The sequence below is a fragment of the Gambusia affinis genome, linkage group LG17, assembly GCF_019740435.1.
Source record: "Gambusia affinis linkage group LG17, SWU_Gaff_1.0, whole genome shotgun sequence".
NCBI classification, from domain to species: Eukaryota; Metazoa; Chordata; class Actinopteri; order Cyprinodontiformes; family Poeciliidae; genus Gambusia; species Gambusia affinis.
In genome coordinates, this window is record NC_057884.1 from 14379491 (window position 1) to 14396537 (window position 17047).

General features: G+C 39.2%; 2 protein-coding genes across 2 annotated transcripts; both read left to right on the top strand.

Annotated features, from left to right (window-relative positions):
• The first annotated feature begins 3901 nt into the window (after window positions 1-3901).
• On the top strand, window positions 3902-5859 carry aplnrb (apelin receptor b). Its single transcript, XM_044144125.1, has one exon. The coding sequence runs from the start codon at window positions 3981-3983 to the stop codon at window positions 5049-5051; it is 1071 nt and encodes a 356-aa protein (XP_044000060.1). The 5' UTR covers window positions 3902-3980; the 3' UTR covers window positions 5052-5859.
• Window positions 5860-14504: 8645 nt separating this feature from the next.
• On the top strand, window positions 14505-16905 carry nfkbil1 (nuclear factor of kappa light polypeptide gene enhancer in B-cells inhibitor-like 1). Its single transcript, XM_044144124.1, has 4 exons — window positions 14505-14872; window positions 14971-15083; window positions 15532-15640; window positions 15711-16905. The coding sequence occupies exons 1-4, from the start codon at window positions 14599-14601 to the stop codon at window positions 16289-16291; spliced, it is 1077 nt and encodes a 358-aa protein (XP_044000059.1). The 5' UTR covers window positions 14505-14598; the 3' UTR covers window positions 16292-16905.
• The last annotated feature ends 142 nt before the right edge of the window (window positions 16906-17047 follow it).

The window sequence follows — 17047 nt, forward strand, 5'->3', positions numbered from 1 at the left end:
TCTGACAGCTTAACACGCACATCAAACAACTGTCGGACCTCCACAAACACCTAAACAACAAGAACACACACCTCACACTCCCCGACTGTGACAAGCATCACTAAAAAAAAGCCTCATAAACAAGAGAGAACTCTGTCACAATAATAGATCAAAGCCTTGAAACACACGTTGCTGCTGCTGCTGCTCATTTCTGTCCTAGTGCAAAAGTCTTTCTCTTCAGTCTTACAGAAATGCAGCAACTGATGGATGGCCATCGAACAAAGAGAGAGAAATACCAAAAAAAGCAAAACAAATATAAAGGTTTTCTCTGTGCATGGTGTGTGGCTTGCAACATGAGGCCACACGTGAGGAGAACAACAACGGTAATTAATATGACACACAGGTGGGTAATTAGGAGAGAAAACAAGAGCTGCATGCTGTGGAAGCAGAGTTGGTGGCATGCTGGGCGACTTGGTGGACGCGCTGCAAAACAACACCAGCTTTGTCCAACTGGAACTTCTCACTCTTGCAGAGCAAATATGTTCCTCTTCTTGCACAAATAGCCTTTCAGCATCACTTAAGCCTTAGTGCATTTATGTACAGTAGCTCTAATGAGCAGACTGTGGGAGAAAAAAGTTTATAGATGGATTAATCATCAGGACACTTGTGCTTTATTTCCCCATCAAACAAAGGAGCTAAAAACAGACTGCTGTCGCACCAGAGAACCGATAGGAAGCCTCCTGTGATCCACTTCGGTTTGCTTTTATCCGGTTTTGCCAGAGCACTCTGAGACACCTTCTGCTGTCCGGATGGAGCCACTCAAAAATAATTTGATTTCAGATTGCCCAAATCACGGTAACAGGCAACAACAACAGCTGTCTGGGAGTAAGTGACGTTGGTGAAAGCAGAGGCAACAGGAATAAATCTTCATCTTCATAATTGGAGGAAAAAGGAGGATGACTAAGGAGGGCCAGAAGGAGTAGGATGATAGGTGGAGGGAAGGGGGGATGGCTTGGGAAGATTGTTGAGTGATACAGTAGTTGTGTCTAAAGGTCAGTGCCCCGGCGCCACTGCTGCTGCTTCGCTGAGAGATGTGGCATGCTGAAGACTTGAGAAGTCCCATCTGGACCAGAAAATAAAACTGAGAAACTGCTTTTAACAAAGAGAAAGGGTTTTTCCCCCTCATTAAACAGCAATGAATCTAGAAAACTCAATTTTGTGTGCTGCTTTATAGAAAATAACATTTCTTTTCACTTTATGGTAGAGCAGTATCAATTTTGATGAGTGTGGTGTGTCCATTGATTCTTAACGATCAATGGAAAGATCTTTAATGACATTACAGAACTCAAACATTCTTGTAATTTCTAACTGGCTTTAGAAATGACAAGAATGTAACTAGCTTTGTGCTAGTTATAAATCAGCATAAAACTAATCAGCTTGATAAGAGAGAAGTTCAGCTTCCCAGGGGTTTGTGTTTTGGTTATTAGAATAAGCATAATTTCTAACTAGCTTTATGCTAATTTCCCACCATAGGTATGCTAATAACCCATAGATAAGGTGGGATAAGGAGCCCTATGGTGGGCTCCAAGTCTTTGAGGTTGGAAGTTGCCAATACCCTAATATCTAGCTTCCTCCACAGATGTTCTATTTGATTTCCTAACATACTGAGTTAAGTTAGCATCTCCTGTAGGATAGAGTCGACAAATGCTGATACAGGTAATGAGAGACCAGCTCTTCAAGTCGTCCATCATTCAATAAAAGATTAAGGTTTGACTAATGTATTTTATGGTTGTGTAATTTTGTTCTTGCAACACTTGAAGAGATAATAAAAACTCAGTTCTTACAAAGTACGTTTTGGAATTAAGGTGGAATGGATAAAATGTTTATTTACACTTCCACCTCTTGCCTGTTTTCTTTCTTATTAAAAATAATTTAATTCCTAAAATACAGAATAAAACTTGTTATGCTAACAGTAGCAAGCTTTGTAACAACAGCTAGCTGATCCCACCAAAATACACCAGAAAAATTCTTATGTTATTTTTACTTCATTCCCATATCCATGTTTCAACTTCTGTCATAAAGAAAACATTATTACTGTCCTACATGCAGTGGGCAGAAAGAAATTTGGAGAATCTGGTTTACATTTGAGTCAAGCTAACCACTGCTTGCAGCTCCACTCACGCTAACAACTAATCAAAGAATTCATGGATTGTTTTTATAAAACTCATACAGAAAACAATCAATGCTACATTATCTAGCTTTATATTTTGCAATTCTGTATGAGTCAGGTTTTTATGTTTTCACAATCCATCCATCCATCCATCCATTTTCTGGTTACCCTTGTCCCTAATGGGTTCGGGAGCTGGTGTTTATCTCCAGCTACGTTCCGGGCGAGAGGCGGGGTTCACCCCGGACAGGTCGCCAGTCTGTCGCAGGGCATGTTTTCACAATTTCCTCATCAAATCAGTGCTTGTCGCTATGCTAACTGCTAGCAATGTGGAGCTCAGATATCCTGCTGTTGATTAGCAGATTCAGACGGGAGTTTTTCCTCTCTCCTTTATAAATTGTTCTTCCTCAGGATACAAATATCCTGCTATCTTCTAAATCAGACACCCACTGGCTTAGCTTACAGAATGACTCAGCTGTGCTGTCCGATAGTAGTTGTGTCTGAATTAGCCTGAGAGAAGAGCGGTTCATGATTCTCAGCATCCTCAAGCAACACAGGTTTGGTTTAGAAATTACAGATAAAAAAAAAAAACAATCTCAAATAAAACTAATGGCATCTAAAACAAAAATCTAGGTAATTTTTAAAGTTTACTAATTTTTGAGGGCCAAGTCTGGAGCAATAAAATTCGGATTTTAGCTTGGTAAGAGAGAAGTCCAGCTTTCCAAGGGTTTGTGTTTTGGTTATTTATTTATTTTTTGCATCAGATACCAGAAAAAACAAAATACACATTATGTTGTCCTTTACCATTTTTTCTTATAGGTTTAAGTAGAAATAGTAGTAGTTCACATCTGTCCAGACACTGTTCTAAAAAAAATATTTTTAAAAATGCAGCTATTTCAGTGATTTGAACAAGCCAGACAAGACAAACAATATCTTAGTCCAAAAAGCAACAAAAACTATATATTTCGAATTGTGTAAGTTTCTGTATAATTTTTTTTCAAGGTTTTACAAAATAGTTTTTTGTATAATAGGGGAATATTTCTATTTATTTTAGTATTTGGTTATATTTAAAAACTATTTTAGCAGACCTTCAGAAAAATATTTCAATAAGTTCTAAATTGAAAGCACAAATACATTTATGTCCAAAGTTGTAGTCAATCTTATTATTTAGTATTTTCATTAGGAGGTGATCAAAAGAGGACATGATATCAATTAAAGTCACTTCTTTTTTCCATTTTTGTTCTTTGGCATGTTTCAACATGCGCAGGGGAAACAGGACAGGCATAGAAATGCCGACAGTTTTCCTTTTCATCTGGTAAATGAGGGTGCTCCAGTAACAAAACAGCCCCCTATTGATATTAAAATGTCTGTTCTTTATGAAACTTCTGCAGGCTTTACTATCAGTCTGCTGTCCAGACATGTCCTACTAGCTCTCGTTTTCACAAATGACAGAAATATGTTTTAAAATGGACCCAGAGAGTTAAGATTTTTGTCATTTCGAATTCCTATGTAAGCACAGCAGTGGGGAGTAATTTTTCAAATGCAAATTGAAAATCCAAAATGTATTTTTAAAGTGACTTATTAGGGTATTTTCCAGCTAAGTCACTAATGAAATGAATGGACAGATATGTTCATGGGGGAACTGAGTGTTGAGAGGGAAAGATCGGCGTGAGGGGAGGAGTTGTGGGAGGGTGCGACCCGGATGGGGGTGTGTATATAAGGGTAGGCAGATTTCACACACAGCAACAGACTTCACAGTGTCTCAGCTCCAGTGGATCTATCTGCCTTATACAATTTTTTTTTTTCTTCAAATTAAGTCAAAGAAAAGAAGAAAATGGAATCCACTACAGTTCCTTATGACTACTACGACTACGAGGAGACAGAGAACTCCACTATGTGCGACTATTCAGAGTGGGCGCCGTCGTACTCTGTCATCCCAGTGCTCTACATGCTCATCTTCATCCTTGGCCTCTCAGGGAATGGGATCGTCATCTTTACCGTGTGGAGGGCTCAAGGCAAGCAGCGAGCTGCTGACGTCTACATTGGCAACCTGGCACTAGCAGACCTCACCTTCGTGGTCACTCTGCCCCTCTGGGCAGTTTATACCGCCATGGGCTACCACTGGCCCTTTGGAGTGGCTCTGTGCAAGATAAGCAGCTACGTGGTGCTTCTCAACATGTACGCCAGTGTCTTCTGCCTCACCTGCATGAGCTTCGACCGGTATCTGGCCATCGTCCACTCCCTGTCCAGCTCCCAGCTGCTCACCCGTCGACACATTCGAGCCTCGCTCGCAGTCATCTGGGTGCTGTCTGGTCTGCTGGCTGCCCCCACTCTTCTGTTTCGCACCACCAAGTATGAACAGCAAACCAACAGAACATCTTGTGCCATGGACTTCAGCCTGGTCGTGACCATTAAGGAGCAGGAGAACCTGTGGATCGCTGGTCTCAGCATCTCCTCCTCGGCTCTTGGCTTTCTCCTTCCCTTCCTGGCGATGATGGTGTGCTATTGCTTCATCGGCTGTACCGTCACCCGCCACTTCAACACCCTGCGAAAGGAGGATCAGCGTAAAAGGAGACTGCTGAAGATCATCACCACCCTGGTGGTGGTGTTTGCTGTCTGCTGGCTGCCCTTCCACCTTGTGAAGACCGCTGATGCCTTGTCATACGTAGACTTGGTCCCCGCCACCTGCGACTTCCTGCGCTTCCTGCTGCTGGCTCACCCCTACGCTACCTGCCTGGCCTACATCAACAGCTGCCTCAACCCCTTCCTTTATGCCTTCTTTGACCTGCGCTTCAGATCTCAGTGCCTTTGCCTCCTCAATCTGAAGAAATTTCTGCATGCCAGTCCAAACAGCTCCATGTCCTCACAGAAGACAGAAGCTCAGTCACTGGCCACAAAGGTGTGACCACAGCGGGGGAAGAGGTTGAAAGACAAAACTTTGCAGCATCATCTGCAATCGGTTTCAGGGTGTCACCTTTGCCCAGTAGGCCCCCACCCTCCAGGCCACTGACTGTGTGGACTAAAGAGGAGTGAATGTTGTTGTTTGGGGGGATTGAATCACATAGAAACTCCAGACTCTCTTCAAGTGGCAGGCCAGTGAAACTGAACAACAAGGAAAAATGCATGAAACTCTGTTATTTGAGGAAACTCCTGGAATGCTCATGAATTTCTCTTTGTTCTTGTGTGGACGTTTTGAACTGGACTGGACCACCGCTGTTCTTATTGTCATTAGTGAGCCCTTGAGGAGTGATCTCCACCGGATCAGCCAGTGGTATCTTCCCCATGTCTGGCTACGTTACGTCTCCAAGTGAGCATGTAGGAAGGGAGTGCCAGTCTGGAGCGAAGGTGTTGGAGTCAGATAAGATGTTGTAAATTGTAAATTTGTGTGTGTGTGTGTGTGTGTGTGAGAGAGAGAGAGAGACAGAGAGAGAGAGAGAGAGAGACGGGGTGTGTAGAGTGTTGGGGGGGTGACTGCCTGCAAACAGACCAGACAGACAAACAGATGGCAGCTGACAAATGGTTTCAAGTTGGTGAAAGGTCCAATTAAAAGGTGACTACTTTGACAGTCATCTCAGTGTGAGGGTATGAGTTGTGTGCTTGTGTGTGTGGATGGTGAATGTCTCTGAATTTCCTCCTAACAGCAACATGAAAGAATTTTGTAAATACATTATTTTTGATTTGTATTAAAAGAAAAGGTGCTCTGAAGAAACAAACACTCTCTCTGGTGTCACTCTGTTCCCTCTGATGGCTTGTTAAGTCTTACTGGAATGTATTTTCTCCTGTCCGGTAAATATGCTTCTTCCTGTTGAGGCATTGCTGGGAGAAGGCTGTCTCTCCTCCTATTGTGTTTGGGAGAGCTGAAATCAAAGCACATGTCTGCAGGAAATGCACCCTCAACTTCTGTTTCCCTCTCACTCGCACAAAGAATCCAGCGAGGACAAATGTTTCTAAAATGGATCAGCCACAGGAGTATTTGGTAGTCTCCCAAACAATATAAAAATCTCAAGTGTTAATTACCAAAATGCATTCCTCAAATGATGACCAAAATAGTCTGTAGTTTTTAGTAGGCTTCCAGTTTAGCTGGTCCTGGAGGATGGCATTAACGGCTGGAAGGAGAGGGTCCAAAGTCTTTTAGTAGCTTAAATCAAGTCCAGTGTAAAAATGCCATTGCAGTGTACGTGAGCACTATTTTATTAACCTTTAAATCATTGTTACATTTACATTAGATGGTCATTTACACAAAAAAAAATCAGATTTCTTAGACAGGAAATGGTTAATGGCGACAGTGCCAACAATGATGAGTAAAAAACATTCCAATGATGAAATATGTGAAGAGTTTTTAGTCTCACAGTAGACTAAAAACTACTGTAAGTGACTAAAATAAGACAATGTAAAGATGTAATATTTGTGCTCTTCACCCTGCATTACTCTCCTGTTAGGTTGGATCTGACCATAAATGTTCATTTATTTGATTTTTAGCATGTGTTTCATACAGGAAGGTAATTGATGATACACAGCCTCCAACAGCTATTTAATTTGTTAATATTTTGTTATTTTCTGAGTAAGTAACCATCCAAGACAAATATAACAGCAGCTTAAAGGCACATGCAGCAGTATTTGAGTAATCTTGAGAACCTCACTTAAATATATTTTTCACAGTCCCCCATCGCGTGATGGTAAAGCAAATTGTTTTATGAAGCCACAGTATAGGTTTAGCTGTAAAGCACATTTCGAGACTAAACAAATTTGACATTAATAAGCTTTTTATAGGATATAATCAGCAACAGCAGGGAGACAGAGGGATTGCGCTAATCCTTAATCAGTGATTTGAAGTGGGTGTTGTTGTTTTTTCTCCTCTAGGTAATACCTGGTAGCATGGCTTTATATGAATAATGGAAATGGATACACCTGTTCTATTTCAATAAATATGAATAAGGAAGCAGGGCCTTCATTTTGAATAAGTAAAAACATCTTTGTTAACTGGGAACAATAAAGTTCAGCAGCTGCACTCGGTCATTCTTCTCTCTTCATTTCTGTTTCAATATGAAAAAGTAACCTGAAACAATACCTTATAGATTATAAACTAATTCTAAATTCAAAATATACATATGATTCAACTTAGTTATATTTGCTAAAATAAAGTGTTAAAATCTGGCATTACAGGGCTTCAGATTATATCACTTTACAAACACCAACTTCAATTTTTTGTACTAGGAATGCATGTGAGATCGACACAAAGTAGTTCATTTTTTAAGTGGTAATGAAAAAAATATGTTTTTAATGATAAAAATAAAAATCAAGAAAGTATGATGTGTATATTTGCTATTTTTACTCCTCATCTATAAATAAAATCTAGTTCTGTAAGTAAATGAATCTCTGTTCTGTCAGGAATATTTATTAATGAAGATTTTGTGAAAAAACACAGCTAAAGAACTTGGAAAATTAATCAGAGAAGCAGCGAAGAGGCAGCATAGAGGTCCTTATAAAGGCAATACAAATACAAACAATAATGCCTTGTTGCTGAAAATGTGCTATATAAATAAAATTACCTTACCTTACCTATTAACTCTGGAGAATATGCAACGATTTACAGCCAGGAGAAAGAATCTGTTAGCAGGATAACCACACTCTCCTCACTGTGAAACACTGTGGCAGCTGCCAGGATGAAAACCTGAGGCTGCAAAAGGTGTTGGACAGCGATGGAGATTCAACTTCCAGCAGAACGACACTAAACATGTCGACAGACAGTGGGTTGCTTTAGACGGAACCATATGCATAAGTTAGAAAGGCTTAGCCAAAATCCTGATATAAATCCAATTGAGAATTTGTGGCAAGAACTGAATATCAATGTTCACAGAATCTCTTCTACTAGCTTGACTGAGTTTGAACTATGCTGCAAAGAGGAATTGGCAAAGGTTATGCTAATAGATACATGCCCCAAAAGACTTACAGTTTTGTTAAAAGAGGAATGGTTGTAAAAAGCATTGACCTAAGGGGGGGTAAATACAAATGCACACCACACTTTTCAGATTTTGATTTGTAAAAAATGTTGTAAACAATGCATCATTTCCCTTGCACCTCCAAGTTTTCTTCCGCTTCTTAGTTCTGCGCAAATTTGTATTGGTTTATAACATAAATTCCTAAAAGAAGTGGAACAGACAACATACATACAGTTTATGGTTGCATGTGCAAACCTTTATGCACCAGGAAGCGAAGCATACAGTCTTCGAAGAAGAAGCTTATGAAATTCCAAGCAGCAGACATTTTTTACAGGATGACTTGTCACATTATTCTCCACTTGTTATCATCATAGACAGAGCACTGCTGTGAAAGATAATCTGACAAGATTACTTTCATAGCTTTTCGAGTTTTATGAGGCCAATGTGGTCAATTTACGCAGATTTCATGGCATGAAGTGAACAAACTGCATCTCTACAGATGTGATTTATACCATTTGACCAAAAGTGACCGGAGTATTTGTCCAAGAGTTTAGAAATGATCACAAAGTTTTCTTCTATTTTCTCTGTGGAAAATCAAGATGGGGCATGCAGGTCACAGGTAAGCCTTTAAACATCTATGAACATAAATTGTGTTTTTGTGTGTTTTTCATCCGTGCTGGAAAAATATCACAAATATATTTTGGGAGGAAAATTAGATTTTTCTAGAACTCCTGTCACTCGGTAGATGCCACAAAAACTGATTTTCTGTATCGTTTTGAAACAGTGTTGTCTGTCCCTCTCTAAATCATAAAGGTAAATGCATTTGTAATTATGGTTTTCAGCTCAATTAATTAAAAGCTCTTCACTTAATCTGTTGATAAAAGACATTTTCAGTTTGAGCAATCATAAATGGAATAAAGTAATTCAGAATTCAGTTTTGAGAATTTAGAAACACATTTTACAAAATGTTGAAAATAAACACTTAAATTAAGGAGGTTGTTAACCCTTCAAACCATTATTCTGTTAAATGAGTTTTGTACTTACTTTTTATGAAGCAGATATTAAAGGATTAGCTTAGAGAAAGAGTATGGAGTATTTAACATGCAGCTGATAACTTCTAATGATCTCAAGAGGAGCAAAAACAACAATGACAGAAGCCTAAAAATCTGAAATTAAATAAGACTGATGTACATCAGTCTTCAGAAATCACTAAATGATAACAAGAAAGTAGCCAGTCAGCTAAATGTGCCTCAAATCTGCTGACAGAGTAATGATTGAGCAGCTTAAATCAGTAAGATGGAGAGGAAGAAGGTCGAGGTTTGAATATTTAATGACGGCAGGTTATGTGGAAGGTCAAAAAAGCTGCGTAGTTTATTGTTAGAGAACTGTGGCATCTTGAGGTCTCCATAGCAACTACTTGATTCTTCAAAATAAAAGACAGATTGTAAGATTTTACAAACACATATATATAAAAAAAGAGTCTTGCTTGTGATAATTTTAACTTAATTTCAGGTTTCAAACAAAGGAAAAGCTCTTTTTGTTCTTCACAGAATTTAGATTAATACACTTTCTTCTTTGAGAAAATTCAGGAGATTTGACACACACACACAAAAACGACAAACCACAAAACTGGGTAACTATTAGTTATTCTGCTGTGGAAATAAAAATGCTGTTTAGGTGTATATTGTTAAGGTTATTAATAGGCAACACAAAGGCGTTGCCTATTAGGCGGTGGAGAGCTGATGTGGAAAGGTTGCACAAAGATAAAGCATTCTAGTTTCTTAGAGTGGGCCCCTCGTTGCCAGACTTGATACTTAAATGTATATTGGCAGAAACTAAAGGAGTTTCTATTAGCCCTTCTTAAATTCATTATCATATCAATGGGAAGCAAAAGGCAACAGGTTTCAGTGCAGGCTTGAGGCCAGTCTCACTTTATGTCAGAAACACATGTCCCTGTCATTATAAATCAGAATCTAGTAAAGCGGGTCAAGCAGAAAACAGACAAAGGAAGCGTGCGCATATTTCTGCCCTGTCCTAACAATAGAGGCAGAGCAACTCGGCTTGCAGAACGACCTGAAGCCGGGTCTGACCCTGGTGGGGAAGGATGAGATGCTGACCCCCGAAGAGTCTTGGAGGACCCTCAGCTTCCTGCCACACGGCTCTTACAGAACAACCTCCCCAGAGGAAAGCTGGCCTGACGGCCTGGAACGGATCCAGCAGGCCAAGCAGGAAAGGTAGACCGAGGGTGGTCGGGGTAGCATGTCCTGATCTGGGTATCCTGTCCTTCAGAGACGTCTATTTGCTTTTACAGGATGTTCACCTCACAACCCTGTCTGCAATAAATAAGTAGATAAATGCTTCAGATCTGGGTATCCTGTCCTTCAGAGACGTCTATTTGCTTTTACAGGATGTTCACCTCACAACCCTGTCTGCAATAAATAAGTAGATAAATGCTTCATGTTCAACATGATCTTTTAATAATAAGGTGGTCGGTAACAAACTGAGTCAAGCCCCCTGAAATGATTAACTGGAGTCATCTCTCCCTTCTTCTCCGTCTCCCTGCCTGCCTCTATAGATTGCAGATCTTTTCAAAGACGCTCACACAAGACAGCAATCGTTAGTGAAGACACGTAGTTTCCGACGGAGCGGAAGAGTCCAAGCTTTAGGAGTCTCCGGATCTTAGGTTGGAGAGGATCATCCTCTTCAATAGGCACAGAGACTCCCTTCATTCTCTCCTCTATCCTCGCCTTTGTGCCTCCTACCCTCCCTCAGGTCTAAATGGAGGCCCTGTCGTGTCCAACAGGCCTGAACCAGTTTAGGGTCTCAGCTGCAACGATGTTGGCCTTACAGGTAATAAGTGGCAAAAAAATAAAATCTCCATCAGGGTCTTGCCCAGAACAACAATGTGGCCAGCTGATTATCTTGGATCGTGCACATGTCCAACTCTACTTCTAAAGTACTTGTTATACTTTTACATCCACAATTATTATAACTTGATGAGAAGATTTGGCTGCTTTCCTCTGTGTCTGAATGCCACTGTGATAATTTACTTGCTTAAATAATTTCACAGTGGCATAAATCTTTGTACTCAGTCACACTGTGGAGAGTCCATCTCCCTGTTAGTGACATAAAGCATTTCTCTATAGTGTCTGTCAACAGGCAGATAAGTTTGAAGTTAGCCAATTTAAATTTAGCCAATTTAAAGCTACTACAAATGTAAATTTGAACTCTAGATGCCTGTTAATCAGTAAAAGGTACAGCGGGGCTTAAAATTAGATTTAATAGTCTTCAGTGTGTATATTTATAAACGTAATGAACAGGATTTACAACTGTAAACTGACTATGCACCTTGTCCAAATTTCTTTGTGATTTTCTACATAACAATAATCATAGCAAATTGTATTTATGATTGGAAACTGTGAGTTCAGTGATGCTCCACGGCATCATACTGCCTTCAGGTCTAATCTGTGACTCATCTTCTAAGTGTATGATACAATATTTGTAGTCACTCAATGAACAAACACTCAGCATTTTACAGAAGAACTCATTCATTTTCCACCATTTTTGTAAAGTAAAGAAAAACATCCTGGGGAAATTTCACAAGAGATAGGAATGTTTTCCTTATCCATAGGTTCCCACATGGCATTGCTCCTCCTCAGCAGTCGGACTTTGTTCATTTCAAATCATCTGTGAACAGAACAAAAGAGGGGCGGCCAGAGTAGACAGTATAATCCCACCGAGAAGGAAAACATCCGACAAACCGGTTTTTCCTTTAGAACTTCACATCAGGAGGACTTTCTACCAGAAACTGTGATGCAGCCTTTCTCATTAGACGCAAAGTAAAGGATCACAACTGTTTTTATGTGAAATATATTGTCTTCATAACTTGATAAACCACCACTGCTTTTTGGATAGCCGCATCAGCTCTAATTTAAGAGAAGAAAACATGAAACTTTTAAATAAAACAACAGACCTATTGTAAAACATGGAAAGGAGTGGGTTTTGTTTTCTGTGGCGTGTACAATGAAGTCTCACTTTCCCTGAGTGAAACACATAAGGCACGTGGTTAAAGGCGGTCCAGTGTTTGATCCTCCTATTTTGATGGCAAAGTTTTTTATGGCCGGGAAGTGCCATAAAAAACGTAAACAAACGATCACAAAATTGACCAATGCAGCAAAAAAATTAATTCAACATGAGAGAAAGAAACATTTATAGCCATTTGAAAACTTCTGATGAAGAATTTTATGTTAAAAGAAAAGTAAAACATTTCCTATGTGGATTTCTGTTCTTGTTATATCACTGTTGTTGATACTGCGCAGTGGAAAATAAACCAATATTGCTTTTTTTTATTATTTTTACTTCCATAGAAGTTTTTAATGCGAAAATTCTGCCTGTCATGAAGTCTCCAACTTCTTTTGTTATATACGAACATAGATAATAGTAACACCTGGAACAGTAAAGAACAGCATCATGAAAACATCAAGCATGCCAATATTCATCATGATTATGAACAACTTCATCAGCTACAACTAATAAAGTATAAAAAGATAAAACGGGACCAGAATTCAGTCCAACTCATCTCAATGATTTAATCTCATGTCCTGACTTCTGACTACTTTCCATTACTGTTCATATAAACCAAAAATCATACTCCATTTTCAATTTTTAATATAACAAATGTTAAATTTTTGGGGGGGCATTTCAAAATCTGTTGATGTAATATGACTACATTTGAAGACAAAACCTGAAACAAATTATGTGTTTCAGAAATATTGACCCTAGATTTTTTTATTATATGTGTTATATGTCTACTTCTGTACCCATTTGTAAAAAATTTTATGGTTCTTTGTGTGACATGAAATACGCATGTTAAAATAAAGTCCCAGCTTCTTTTAAACAGAGGCTCTTTGTTCAGTCTTGAAGGATAAGGTAAGAAGTCAGTCAGCTGCTGGGCAGCTGTTACAGCTGTTTCCTTGCACCAGATATAGTCATCAGTATGATGTCCAGGCTCATTAAATAAAACTTAAACACAGTATGGAATCATGTAACACTGGATTTACAAAGTGCTTTGATAATTTTATGTTCAATTGAAAAACCTTTTTCAGTTTATAACTTGTAAAAACTGAGAAAATTGGGCTTTTATCTTTTCACTTCACACTTCTTCAGCAGGTGGTTTGTTGAAAGTTGAGCTGTAAAATCCTACAGAAACCAAATGAGAGAACATACAGGGGTTTCTGAGGTATAATACTGGTGTTAATTTGAGAAAACAACTGCATGCTGAAAGTGTGAGCCTCATCACATAGGTGTTATCACATGCTAACTTAATGGGTTTTTTTCATGAGCCTAATCCTTTAAAGCTAGAATGCAAATTTCATAGCAAATTAATTCATTTCAGACGCAAAGATAAGAGCAGTTAATGTTAGTAATACAATGCTCTCCAAATTTTAGTTCATGAAACACCAGATTTTTGATTCAAAAGTATAACGTCGTCAAATTTTCTCCATAAATGAAATAAAATTTCAGAATGAATGCTTTGATTAGGTGACGTTTTATCCCACTAAAGAATATTCATGTAGCCATAAATTAATTAAATGAGAGTAAATTGTTTATAAATTTAGTTTATCGTGCTATTATGTTTCTGTTTAAATAGCTTAATAGCAATGTTTGCATAGTTCAACAAGCGACAGCTGGGGTCACAAGTCTGTGCCGCAGTAATTATGTGGGAAATTTTGGAACCACAATGGCATTGCAACATACAATCAAACTTCTGTTTATCATACTTTTCTAAGTATCAGTTATAGCAGAAAAATTCCTCTCTTACCAGTCTAAGTATTAAAAAACCGAATCTAAGTAAGCATTCTTGACCTTGTGATAGCCTGGTGATCTGGATGTACTCCTCCGCTTGCCCGCTGATTCTAGTTAGGTGGGTGTATCTTTGTAAGGGTAAGCACATTGCTGCTTGTGATTCATGAAGATGAATTTTAACTTTTTAAACAATTTAAATACTATCAATAATTTTTTTGTTTAATCAAAAATAGCTGGTGATCAGAACTTTGGGCTTTTTAAAAATTATTTTAGATATCTCAAATAAACTTGTCTCGTTTATCAACAGGTTTTTCATTGCAAAAAATTCAGTTTCAAATATACATAATGTTTTTGCACAGAGAAACCTTATTATAGTGTGGACCAACAAACGAATAGGAATATCATGACACAAAGAATAGTATTTTAGATGGCTAAAACGTTGTATTTGGTTAGAAATTAATGAAGTACAGTCTGCTTTCAAGAACGTGTCTATTTTTAAAACAAAATGCCATGCCGTAAAGCGGGGGTTAACCTCGGAAAACGAGGATAACAGTGACACCTAGTGGTGAACTGGGGAAAAATACATCCACGGAACTTTGATGTGAACAATTCTGTAAAACCCGGAGGTGTTTAGCGGACGGAACAGTAAACACAGGTCGAGGCCTAGTTCTGTGTTTGGTTAGGTAATTCTAGCTGTTTGTTGGTAGAATGGTGTCCCACCGGCAGGCCCGAGTGTGGAGGTATGTGGAGGAGGGCAATCTACTGAAGCTGAAGTCGTACCTCCGAAAGCACCCGGACCTTGATGTGAACTTCTCCCAGGGAAAGATGCGGAGGAGCCCGCTGCAGCTAGCCTGCTCCCTGGAAGACGACGCTGTGCTGCGGCTCTTGCTCAAACGCGGAGCCGATGTTCTCCACAGGGACCGACGGGGAAACACGGCGCTGCACATCGCCGCCAACATGGCGTTCGTTAACGGGAAAACTGGTAAGGAATTAGAGGCTTGCCCTGGACCAGAACTAATACTCACAGCTGTCTTTTGTTTGGTTTAATTTCTTTTTTTTTCCTATGTTTTCATCTCGTAGTTTATGAGGACTTGTTCGTACCTCTCAAGAAAAAATGCCCAGAAGCTTTGAATGCCCCAAACAAAGCTGGACTTACACCGCAAAACGTGCTGGACTTGATGAATGATTCACAGGTGAGCAACTTGGTAAAACTCTACTAATCTAAAATATAACGATATTTTTAATGATTAATATATGCCCAAACAAGCATGAAATACTCCACAACTACATCTTGTACTTGTTTTTCTAATTCAGATTGCATGTATTTTGGTTTATACATGTTGCCAGTAGCAACAAGTAGGACCAAATTTCAGTTTCAGTTTATTCACTCAATTTAACAAATTCCGCGATGAACTTACAAGCACATTGTCTTACCATGTTTAACCACAGAACATAATTGCAAAATAAGAGGGAGTGAATCGGGTCTCTTTGAAGACCCGATTCATTGCAAAAGTTGAATATATATTAAATATTTAAAAAAATATAACAGAATATGACATTTTATAACTTTCACCATCGTGTTCAAATGCCCTGAGTTGGTCTTAGGTGACATTTGCATGTATTTTCCCTTTACTTGTTCAGACTGCAGAAAGCATGAGTCATCCACCTGAGGCAGATCCTGAGCAGGACTGGATGGGGAAGCTGATCGGTGCATGCGAGGACGAATATTTTGAAGCCTTTGGAGCATATGGTACATGTGAATTACTAAATTTAAGATGTGATATTTTGCTTCTTTTAACTGTGATGCTTTTCTTTGGCAGCTGATGATTACCTACCTGTCGACGAAGAAGAGGAAGACTTTGGGGACTGGGCGGATCGTATCAGAGGAGAGTATTTCAACAAGAAACACGCCGAAGCTCAAAGACTGGCAAGCTCGTCTTCCAAGTGGAAAAAAGAAAAGAGGAAACAAAAAGTGGAAAGCAATAAGGAGCTGCATGAAAGGTTGCAGAGAGAACACGAGGAGTACCTGGCTCGAGCGGCACGCAAAGAGGAAGAGATCCGGCAGGGAAAGAAACGGCAGTACGATGAGAAATGTGCCGCCACATTCAGCACAGCCGCCTCAGGATCAGTAGACAGGAAGCTGAGCTACAGCGACATCCCCTGGCCAGCTCCCAAGGGCACCGTCCGGGAGATGCTGGACGTGATGCTGCACGGCGTGGACCGAAAGGACAAGGCGACGTTTCGCAAGGTGCTCCGGAAGCAACAGACGCTGTGGCATCCCGATAAGTTTGCTCAGCGGTGTGAAGCTCGACTGGAGGGGAAGGACAAGCAGCGGATTCTGGACACGGTGACGGCTCTGTCGCAAGAACTCAATAGCCTGGCTCAGAGTCTGAAAGCTTAGAAGTCATAAAACTTATCACGTGTACTATATTTACTGACAACATAGTCCTTAGCGTCAGTTAAAATTCACCGAGAATCTTTGTTGGTGTAAAATGAAGAAGTTCTTGAAAGAAAAAAGCACTCATTGGTTATAGGCAGATTAAGAACTTCAGGCTTTAAATATTTATCTTTTTAGGATGCAATGATGATTAATGATTTTTAAGCATTCATTCACATTTATGCTTAAAAAGCATAAATGTGAATGAACAGGTTGAAGTCATACTTACAGGATCAGACATTTACAGAGACTCCCACCATTTCCTGACAATTTCCTCACACTATTAAAAATTGTATTTAAATGTATTAGTTTCTTGAAATGATTCTAACTCGTAAATGTTTATTTTCAACCGAATTTAAGTTAGGACTGGAGGAATGTTCTTCAAGTTCTACAAAATTAGTTTTTAGTAATTTTGGACAAGCAAAGTGGTGGTAGCATTGTGCTGAGTATCTGTTTTGCTGTCAGTGGTATATTACACAAAGTGAAGGGAATATTGAAGACTGATGCTGACCTCCAAAATATCTTTAATGCAGAGCTCTGTTTCTCTAAATAAAAAATGTTTTGTGTTTTTGATTAAACATGTTTTATTTCCTGCCGGCAATATAAAAAAAATCTAAACCATTTGTGTTGAATCGTTTTTCAGGGAAAAAAAAAGCACAGCTCAGTATCATGAACTTACTATCGATGCAAAGTGATATACGGGTTTTGTCTTGTTTCTTG